At 41.1% G+C, this 11,802-nt stretch overlaps 1 protein-coding gene across 2 annotated transcripts in view; it reads right to left on the minus strand.

Moving 5' to 3' along the window:
* The window catches only part of SEC24D (SEC24 homolog D, COPII component), a 51,294-nt gene extending 50,453 nt beyond the window's left edge, over nucleotides 1-841 (minus strand). For both annotated transcript variants that reach the window (XM_009979119.2, XM_086611683.1), the window contains exon 1: nucleotides 691-841. In XM_009979119.2, the coding sequence (XP_009977421.2) occupies nucleotides 691-841 (151 nt within the window). The remainder of the gene's footprint in view (nucleotides 1-690) is intronic.
* Nucleotides 842-11,802: the final 10,961 nt, after the last annotated feature.

Raw genomic sequence — 11,802 nt, forward strand, 5'->3', positions numbered from 1 at the left:
GCCACCACATACTCATATATTATACTTGAAAGATCTGAAGTCATGTATCAGTAAATCAAAATTAATGCAAAGCAAAGGAGAGACAAAGACAACCATGTTTATCTGTTGGATGTAAATGATATTATCTGTAGCATGATTATACTGGTAGAAATAAAGCTAATATCCTCTTTGCTCGTCATTTGTATGTATTCATGGTGCCCTTCCTCATAGAAAGTAAATGTCTCCTCAGTGGTTATAAAGCAGATGGGCTCTACTTACCATGCATTATCCAAATGCCTCACCCAGTAAGCAAGCTTAAGTAGGAGAACACCAGTTCATGCTCAGTAGTACAAAGGTCCCATTGTGAAGAATACAACCCATTTCTGAGAGCTTGCTTGCCATTAACATGAGTTGAGAAACACTTCTCTATTTGCAAAAATCATTCCTTTTGTATTTGTCTGTATTAGTTATTACTCATAATACAGCATCAAGCACTGGTGCTTACTGCTTCCTGGACGATAGAATTCACACACGAAGGTCAGATACTCACTACTGTGCATCTTACAGCAACAATAACACAGACAAAGCTACTGCAGGATCCTGTTGCAGTAGCAACTGAGCATTTTGTGCTGACACAAGTAAGAAAGAGAGATGCAAAATGCCTTCATAGCAAAGTAGACTCTGAAAATACATTTTAAGTCAAATTCATACCTGGTTGAGGTGCTGAGTATGAGGAGCTTGGGTCCCCATAATGCCCATAATGAACTGAAGAATTAGGTGGTCCAAAACCTGCAGAAAAGCCTCCTATTCCTGGCTGGGATTGGGAATACGGAGGAGTTGCAACATAACCTTGTTGACTCATGATGGCAATATTCTCACTCCAAGTATGAGGTCCTCTTTAAGAATCTGGAAAAGAGAAAGTGACATTTGCTACTCTTAAACTCCCCGTGCACTTTAAAAGGCTGTGAACTGCGTTCCCAAAAAAGACAAAAGACACATCTGAGGGCAAAAAAAGGACCTGGAAGTCACGGGAAAATAGTGGTTTTGCTTGCTTGGTTGGTTAGTTTCCTCAGCATTATCACATACTGCATGAATTTAAAAAAATCACTGAATTTATCTGAACAAGGTTCACTTCTCTCAGGTCCATGGAGAGAAAAAGTAATTGATGTGCAGGTGAAAGAAAACTCAGAGGAAAGTCTCAAACTGTTTCTTTACTAGGAAAACCTAGACTTCTACTAGACCTGAAAAATACACAGCGAGTCCTGCTCCCCAAATACCATATATCCCAATGAACACACTGAAAAATCAGGAAAGGCAGAACGACCAGAGCATGAAACTCCTCTAGCTAATCCTTCTTCTGTCCTAGTACACCTTTTTTTAGAGGAGATACGGAACATGGCATCAGCTTTCCATCAAACCATCTACATCTGCCCCATTCCAAGCAAGTGAGGGACAATTCCTTGCTTTTGATGCTGTGAAACAGATATTAAAGTACAGAATAGAGAGAGATCCTATTTCTAGCTGCCTGCCACATTACTGGTCCAGGCCTGAGCAGCCTTTTTACTACAGGACTCCATACTGAGACAAAATGGAGCACAAGGTATTCCAGAAATGAGAAGCTGTTCTCTGAGAGCAGTATGGCCTCAACAGTACCGTATGTTGTCCTTGCTATTACCAGGCACCTTTTCCCTAAGCTTTCACATCTCGATCCTGTTGTTAAAGAAAGAAAAAAAAAAACCAAACACCAAACCAGAATTTGATTAAAGGCAATTCAGAAAAAGTTTTCTAATGATGAGAGTATTCACAAGACGTAATTTCTTTCTTGCAATCAGACTTTGTTAAGCAGGATAAAAGAGACTTCTAGGAAACTTTCAGGAAAGAGTATCCTGATAATTGCAATCATTTTTAGAACTAGAAAATCTGAAGAATTCTGCATTACTATACCAGACAATTGTATTTCATAAGACTAGTTTTCAGATACAGTGCCCTTGCCAACAAGGCATTTGAAGAGTAATTGAAGTTGTACACTTTGCAGTCTGGTTAGGTAGCTTCCTCTTTTCCCTTGAAGAGAGAACTTTTTATTTTGATTTCATATTGAATTTAACAAAACTAGAATTCCACTAAGTTTCTTGATGCCCAAATTAAAACTGTTTTGAGACACACTGAAGATCCAAACCCTGAATGAACACTTTCTACTTCTGCAGAGTCCCAAGTACACAGGTCAGGCATCCCCAAAGAACTAAGAATACATGATGCAAACCAGCATTTTAGATGCTAAATGTTCCTTTGAAATAGCTTTCCCTATATCATATACTTCACATTCTTAGCCTTGAGCCACAGAGTGATCTTTGAGCATGCAAACTGGATGGAAGTAAATCAGGAATTGTGCTCCAGAAGCATGCACAAAGGCACCTGAAAATTACATGCAGCTACAAGATCACAACAGACAAATTCACGCTGCACTGGCACATGTCAATAGAGAAAAGCTATCCCTATCAGAAAACCCATCTCTAGGCTTATACTAAACACACAGTTCTGAGAAAAAAACACAACAGTTTTACTAGTCTTCCACATCAGACAAGAAATCACTCTGAGCTGCACACAGGGCCTAGCCCTCCTCACACATTGCCCACGCCATCCTGTAAGCCACACTCCTCAATGTGCCGTCCTCAACTGCTTCAGATCGGTAATCTTAGAGAGTTGTCTTCCGTCTCCTACTTAACAAGATAAACATGGGAAGAAGAAAAAAAAATGTTTAAACAGAGAAGCTTGGTGCTGCCAGCTGTACTTTCTCCCCTCCCCTGCCCCCATCAGAAAAGACGTGGCAGCACGAGCATTCTTTGCTCCAAAAAGTCAGTAAGTCAGCAATAAATTACCTACACACTGGTATAGACAATATGTATTTTGTATCTATATAAAGGAAGAGACTTTCTCTTTGAGGCAGCTGCAACAGCCAACACCTTTAGCTGTGATAGCATCCAGGGGAAATGACTTCCTCTACAGCTTACTCACTCACTCACAAAAAAAAAATCTTGCCACGTCAAACTTCCCACAGACAGTATAAACACACAGAGGCTGTGCTAAAGAGAGACAGGAACTCTAACCATAAGCAAAATCATAAGTTTATCAAACAGTTCCAGATTCTACTCAACATTGAGCATATTGAATCCCTTCTCAACGTATGTATATATACCAACACACAATTAAAATACTTTGGAGGCAACACCCAAAATATCAAAAGAAAATGATCACCTAAGGTTTTAGAGATCAGGCTCTATCAAGAGACATACAGATTCACTCTGGAAATTGCATGAGAAAGATCAGAGGATCTGCTAAATCCAGATCTTTCCCTGAGTTTGTTTACTACAAGTGTCACTACATAGAAGGACATGAAAACTTTTTTCTCCCTGTCTCTCTTAATAGTTTGCCTTACACCCCATAGCCTGAGGAAGAACACAAGCACTTCTCTACGATTTAATTTACCACTGTTATAGAATAGGTTGTCATCTTATTTTTGTTTTTTTTCCCCAGAGGATTGCTGTACCTATGCAATGCTCTACTACACTGACATCTCTGTGAAGATGTAAAACTCCACTAAGCGCATGCGGAACGCAGAAGTCGGATAACAGAATCAAAACTAGAGGATCACGTTCTTGGCTCACTGAAAAACTATTAACTTAGTATTTCTTCAGAGACACCGTGCTTGGTAACATATCCGCTAGGAAGAGGTGCTGTCCCTCCCAAGGCATGCTGCAACCTCAATTCGGCAAATAATCTTTGGGGTGTGTGCATGTATCTACACACACGTATATATTCAGAATAGAATACAGCTACACATATTACATTTCGCTGGTTTTAACAACACATTTTGGAATAAGCTATGAAAGTAAAAGCTTGAATTTACTCCAGTTCAGCGCAAAGCCTGCCAAGAGTTAACATTCCTACCCCCGTTTTTCAAGCCACTAGAGCATCGCCACAGGTCTCGCTCTCCGGCCGCTACCACCCCGCTCCGCGGAGGACACGTCCGCCGGCCCCAGGCGGGAGCACCGCGGCGCGCCGGTGCCTGCGCCTCCCGCCGCGCCGGCGCTCCAGGCGCGGGCTCCCCGGCTCCGCGCCCGCGGGGCGCAGCTTCCGCGCCTCCGCGCTGCTGCCGGGCGCCCGCAGCCCCCGCGCTCTCCCGCCGCCCCTCCGCTGCCTCTGACGGCGCTCCCACCGCCGCTGCTGCCGCTGCTTCCCCGGGCGCTGCCCCGCCGGCAGGGCCCGATCCGCCCCCGCCGCTGCCCCCGGAGGAGCCCACGGGCTGCGGCGGCGGGCGGAGAACCGGGGGAGGCCGTTGGGACCGTTACCTGCGGGCCGCGCGCAGCCCCCCCCCCGCGCGCGCGCGCGCCGCCGCCGCCGCTCGGGGACACTCACTCGCCCAAGTGCCACGTCTGAGCTTGCCCGCGCGTCCCCGCCTCGGCCGGGAGCGCGCCCGGCCCCGGCGGCAGCGCCTGCGCACTGCCCCGCAGCGACGCCGTGCCCGCAGCCGGCTGCCCGCGGGAGCGCGCGGAGGGAGCGCGGCGGCGGAGGGCTGTCGGGGGGCGGCCGCCGCCGCCGGCGTCGCAACCCAACGCGACGGGGAAGAGCCACGTTGCCGCTGAGCGCGCCGGGGAAGGGCGTTGGGAAACGGGGAAGGGCTCCGGAAATAATAGCTCGCGGCGGGGACTGCAGGTCCGGAGTGGCGTCCCGAAGGGAAAGATACGGAGCAGCTTGGTTAGACCGAGTGGAAACCGATGCACGCGCTACATGCAGATGGAAACTGTTACCATCAATTCATATTTCCTTCTATATTAGGGGTGAAATTCCTTTTTAAATGTCCTAAAAATACGATACTTTTTCTCATATGTGTTTTAAACCCACATTTTTGTCTGTGGCTATGTAAATATATGTAAAATTATGCCACTTGAATACCTAGAGTGAAATATGACGCAGGTACTTTACCCGTTTGCATACTCTGGGTTTAGTTACTGTGCAAGTACATTTAAAAATACTACCTTGGTTACAGGATAGAGTCGATGTTTTTCTAATTAGCAAAGGAGAAACATAGGAGTAACATGAGAAAGATGTATTGGTAAAGTGAGTGTTCCTCCCAGTCAAAAACCAAACATTCATTTTTTTTTTTTAAAAAGGAAAGTGGCAGAGGATTAGCAACAAGAAAAAAAGTCATCACTCAAAGACGGCTTCATAATTCATATGCGTCTGGAATTCAGGCTTCATGCGGACGCTTTCTTACCCTTTGAGTGTTTGTTCTACAACCTTAATAAAGCTTTTGAAAGTAGTGAACAGCTTTACGTGGTGCTAAATCTCAGTAATGGCCACCTCAGACAAGATCGTCAAAAGCATTCATTACTGTACAAAATAATTCTGAAAAAAAAACCACTGCCCTTGAAACAGACGTCAAAATGAAGGTAGACAGGGGCATCCTTTACATGAAAGCCTCACAAGAGGCCTCAGCAAGCAACACAAATCAGGCAAGCACAAGTCTTGACCTGTCTTCGTTCCTGCCATCCAGACCTGGATTCACCACCGAGTAATATAAGCTGGTTGCTGGTTTTCTACATGTTATCAGAGCCAATAGGGTTGGATATGTCACAGAAAATCTAAAACTTTTCAAATCTCTCATAACTGTCTAATCGGAATGGAAAATTAAGTCCAGGAGGTGAAAAGCATCAGTTAAACTGCATGTGGTTTGGGCTGCAGAGTATCAGTGACTCTTTCATAAGCAGGACGCAAACCAATGCCTTTCATCATTGCTGCACTGCAGCTTCACCCCTTGTCTCTGTCTCTTTTGTCAGTTATATGGACACATACAATTACCTTCAGTTATGCAAAATTCTTTTGAAATACCGTGCCACTGAGGAAAATAATGGCTTTAAGTGTGGACAGGTGGGTCACTGTCCCACCAGTCCTGCTGTGTCTAGCTCATAGCTATGAACAGTAAGCAGCTGTGGATAATTCAGCACTGAAGAACTGTGCACTTACTTGGCTACTGAATACTTACTATCAGATTTCTCCTCCCTGAAATCAGCTCTATCGAAACTGAAAGATGAGATCAGCAAAAGATAGCAAGGAGAAGCTACGGCATTGTCAGTTCTTCCCCAGTTTCAGGCCTGCTCTGGAAATGGATCAAGATGCTTCTTTTTTCGAGGATGCAGCTTCGCTTCCATTGTCTTTTAGCCTGGAACACTGAGACAAAAGGCACCCAACATGTCACAGTCTGGAGGTTTTGAAGCTACAAGTAGTATTTATCTAGTTTCCACCTATAACATTAAAAGTAATTTAAAGTTTTCAATTTCAGAGATGTGGAAACATCATTAAAGCTTTAAGTGCATTCTTGGACTGGAAAATCATTTCATAAAAATGAGGTTGCAGGACTGCTAAGCTGTCGTCACTTCATTTTAATGAAATAATTGTCATTAAAATGTATGATAAAATCTGAGAATCAGGCTGATTTATTCTCTATCATCATCAATAATGACAATCTCGTGGGTTAAATTACCTTTCTTAAAAATTGATTTATCCTGAAGTTGTACCTATGCAATGCTGCTGAAAACTAATGTGATTTCATATATTTCAGACCTGATTTGGAGTCAGTACTGGTGAAGTAAATAGAAGAATCTGTTTAAATCTGTAAGCTTTTTCATGTATATTAAAAAATAGAAAATCTCCTGTCTCTAAAATCTCGCTTTTAAAGTTCTCACTGGAATTTTTTCTTTTAGTTCTGAAACAAAAAAAACACATAGTCATTCATCAGCTTGAGAGATTATTGGATACAGAACCAATACAGGCTCTATAGAAGGCTAATTCAAATCTTTCAGAGGCCAATATTAAGTCATTATTATTATTTTAATCATTTGGGATTCATCTCTTCCCTGAGGTTACTACTGGAGGTCTAGAAAAGCCCCTCATGTACAAACTGTGCAGAATTCTGTGTCTCTATCTCATAGCACATTGCATGGAGACAATGTGTGATTCTGGGAAACCTAAATCCTAATCTAACCTTTTCATTTAGAGGATGTCCTTAAAATACATCCTCAGCACAAGCTTCCAGGGAGAATCAGAACACCACCGTGATGCATTTGAGCTACAGGCATGTATTTCTCACGATGATGGCTATAGTACAGCTTTTGTAGCAGTTAACATTGATTGTGTTAACACATAGCTGTGACAAGACAAATATCTGCAATTCAGTACTATATGATTATTTATTTTTTTTAAATCAAAATATATTCTAAAGCATTCTCTAGGGGAAGATGTGGCCAATATTGAGTATGTTCTTTAAAGAAAAGACTATTTCATCACAAGGAATAGTTCATGAAACTCCCAAAGATTCTACATTTTAAAAGGCTTTTTTTGTTGAAACTGTTTTTCTCCTTTTGATTTCATTTGTATCTCCTGCAGACAAAGCCACAGGTTTGCTTTTGTACATCAGAAAGGTCCTAAAACCTGTTTATATCAAAACATTACTTTCTTTTCCTGTCTTGCTTAAATATAATCACTAAAATCTTCTTTAATATTTTGCCTACTGTATAGTTAAGATTTACGGAAAAGAGTTTACTGTAAAGCACTTTAGAAGCAAAATGGAAAATAATATTTACAAAGGTTGTATTTGCTTAAAATGAAAGCAAAGACTTTAGTAAAAGAGAGGCAATCACATTTTGAAGGGCCTATGTTTTTCTGAAATAAAATAGTGTGACTGTGAAGTCAGATTAAAAAATGCTACATGAAGAAAAAGAAAAGATGTAATATTTCAGGAAACAACACTGCTGTAAGAAGAAATATATCAGTGTTGTGACACAGTTACATTTCTAATATAAAAAAACTAAGCAGAATAGAAACATAAATAAGGGTACAACAGAAGTGCTTACTGATAATTTGATTAAACAATCTCAATGGCAATTAGAAAATATTGTCGGAGTACACCTTTTAAATGCTGCTCTATTTAAAATGAAAACACAGAGAGGAAATGGTTTGCAGAATATTAGACTGATGTAGCTGCTGTTATTCAAGGAAAATAATACAGTAATGTTAAAATCCTGGGCATAGATTCATTGCTATATATATTTTCTCTTCAGTAAGTCAGTAGATACTTTATACAGTGACTATCCACTATGACCTCACCCCCATGCTCAGGCATGGGGCCACAATAACAGGGATGGCAAAGGCTGTTCTACCTCTCAGGCTCCTTTCAGCGTACCATACACAAAGAGGTCATGACTCCTTGCGCTCATTAAAGTTTCCAAAATATTTTTAGATGAGAAGGAGTGTAAATCCAATTCCAATTCATAAACTTATATTCTGTCTGTCTGAATTCATCTGCAAATTCATTTACACCGAATATTACTCTGTATTCCCTGCTGTGAACTGGGCAGTTTTGTTGCACTTGCACAGCTCCTGGTAACTTTTGAACAGCCACGTTGTTCCACCCTAGAAATGGCTGCGATTTTGCTATGCCCTGCCGAGGAGAGGAAGGACTGGGAGTGCGTCACTCCTTCCCTGCCCCAACCCTTTTAAACATCACTGGCAACTGCTCAGTCCACAGTTGACAGACTGTTTTGTCTTCATGGTCCCTAAGTCCCCCAAAGGGAGGACAAAAATCAGCTGCCACAGAGTTCGTTGCCTACCTTGGAGAGTGTTGGTACACTTTACTGGCAAATTTGCAAAGTAAAAAATTGTGTTTAGAAAAGAAAAATGATGTGCAAGTAAAAGAGTATTTAATGCTATTATTTGCCTGGGAGAGACTCTGTATCTTGTGAAAATGGTACTTGCCTTCGAGCGAAGGTCCTGACTTCTTGTTAGGTTGGTCCCCATTAGCTAAAACCACCTTCTTTCCCTGAAAGTCAGTAAACCAGAAATGATTATTAGATGCTCTATGGTCCACATGTGGTAAGTTCTACGCAAATCACACAAAAAATGTGTGATTTGCGTAGAACTTACAAAAACAAATGCGCTTTAGAAAACTGAGTGTGGCTGCTTTCTTTCAAAAAGACTTTCTGGCTAGTTCAAGCCTCTGGATTTTTCAATATCTGCAAACTGTGAGGCTCCTCTGCTTGCTCTCACTGATTGTTGCTATTTTGGTTTCCTAATGAAAGCAACATTCTGGCAACTTGATCTGGAACATTTACAGGAGATAGATACGGTGTTCTGAGAAAACTGCTGTGATGGTTCAGTTGGGGAATTTCAATTATCTTTTTAAATTAATTTGGTACTGTCTGAGATGCATGAGTGGAAAATGGCACTTCCAACCGGTTCTTAAAGGAAAAAATCCAAGACTTGATTACCCTGCTGGAATTGCTACATAACAAACTGTAACACAGAAACAAAGATGAGAACTTACTATAATCTGATGCATAATGTATGATATATAAACTACTGTGAATAAACATTAAGCCGTCAGTCTCAGAAAGGACAGCAGGAAGTTATACGATGGTTTCTGTGTTTGCTTGCTGAATATATGCAATTTCTCACTTAGATATATTTCTTTTTTACATTCAAAATCATCTGAAGTAGCTTTACTTTCATTGGCTTTCATTTTATGTTTCCTGCTCACGTATAAAATTTCTGATGTTAGTGGAAGTCTTGCTATAGAAGAGTACTCAAATAAGCTTATCATCATTTAAAAAAAGTAACTGTTTGAATTAACTCTTCATAGCAACCTGCTATTTTTTGATTTACTCAGTTTTCTCATTGGAAGACATGGGATGAATTTACAGTGTGTTTTTTTCTATTTGTCCAGTTAATAATGCAGTTGTATTTCAGCCGGTGCTCATACTCATTCTGCACACTGTGAGTATACTGTTAGTAAGTCATATTTGTTCCATATAATTGATCGTCTACTGCAACTCTTCCAGTACCTGAAGGGGGCCTACAGGAAAGCTGGAGAGGGACTTTTTACAAGGGTATATAGTGATAGGACAAGGGTCAATGGCATTAAACTGAAAGAGGGTAGATTTAGATTAGATATAAGGAAGAAATTTTTTACATTGAGGGTGGTGAGGCAGTGGAACAGGTACCCAGAGAAGTTGTGGATGCCCCATCCCTGGAGGTGTTCAAGGCCAGGCTGGATGAGGCTTTGGGCATCCTGGTGTAGTGGAGGGTGTCCCTGCCCATGACGGGGGGGTTGGAACTAGATGATCTTTGAGGTCTCTTCCAACCCAAACCATTCTATGATTCTAACTCATATGATATTATTTCCTTTCTCTGATCATTTGACATCACAGGCAAGGAAAGTTGGTTTCTATTTGCTGGTACTGAAAAATACTCATAACTGTTGAATGAATCTGTTGCATAAGAAAAACAGCTCTTCAAAATCACTCTGAAATTACTTAAGATGCAAAGACTCACATTCACTGTGCTTCTGATTTACACCACCATTAATGTGGAAGTAAAAAAACTTCTACCTGAGCATGGAAAAATAATAAAAGTACTACATACCAGTAAGCATCTCTGTTATTTGTAAAAATATCAGTTTTGTTTTCAAAATACTTGTTTTGTGCTATTCAGATACTTTTAGAATAAAGTGAGTGACGCCTTCTCCATCATCAACAAAAGTAACCATCAGAATTAAATCAAAGAAAATCAGAACTAAAATTTTTAAAAATTCATCTCATTATTTATATATGATAGATGCAGCGAAGGGACAGGAGATGCAGCTCGTAAGAAAACAGCAAAGGACAGGAGCAAAATTCTTCATCACACTTGGTATCACAGCACGTATACTAGAATTGCTCTGTAGAGGCACAGAAAACACTCGTACAGGGTTTGCAGACATTGGCAGTTGTCTGGAATTCTGAGAGATCCATTCCAACACCAGCTAAACAGTAGATTATCACCAAAAGCAGAAGCCTGTACAAAAGATAGAAGTTGCTGAGAAGTCTGGAAACTGGTTCCTGGCAAGAAGATACAGCACAACAGGCAAGGATGTAGGATCAGCAGGGGTTAAACATCAAGGTGTTTTTGGAGGGCAGACTTTTCTAATATAATCTGCTCCATTTGGAAAGGAATTAGTTATCAAAGCGGAGAGTTGGAATTCTTGTTCCTAAAGCCAGGAACGAAGATATCTGGCTTTTTTTTTTGATCTCTTGCAGTTATTTGCACAGAGGGTAAGATTTCATGCAAGGAGGTCCTTCTTGGATCATCTTTGTTGTTACTGTTTCTCTGGTAAAAATCTAAACAGAACCATCCAGATGCAAAGAGGGAGCCGCGCTGTCAGCTTTACGCAGATGTAACTTGATGCCATGGCAACTTTTTATGCACTGTCCTTTTGCTAGATGCTGTAGTTTGAACCACCAACATCAGACTCACTGGGGCAGACACTGAAAAAAATACCTCACTCCATTTGCAAAGTGAGTGTTAGAAACTGCTTTACAAATCTTACAGCTTATTTTGTAGCACAGAGGAAAGAAGGAAGAACAGGGTACTACAGGAGGGTTCAAACTGTCAAACTACAAATGGAGATTTTCAGAAGTTCAAGCAGATTTCTGAAGGTTACACTGTATAGTGGCTATTTTCCCCATTTTACAGGCCTAGACCAAAAATTAAATGTGAATTTGCAAGTGTAAAAACAGAACCCAAGCTTCCCGCGACCCATACTGTGTTATAACTCAATTGTTCCTCTGCTTCTCCCATTCTTGTTTTCTCTACTGATAAATTCAATCTTATGATTGAATACAATCATAATACAAGTGACAAACAATACCTGCTTCAAACAGCGACGCAAAAATAGTTAATTTTTATGCTGGACTGTGGCCATGCATGTAATCAGTCATTGAGCTCTTTAAAAGC

The sequence above is a fragment of the Tauraco erythrolophus genome, chromosome 5, assembly GCF_009769465.1.
Source record: "Tauraco erythrolophus isolate bTauEry1 chromosome 5, bTauEry1.pri, whole genome shotgun sequence".
Taxonomy (NCBI): Eukaryota; Metazoa; Chordata; class Aves; order Musophagiformes; family Musophagidae; genus Tauraco; species Tauraco erythrolophus.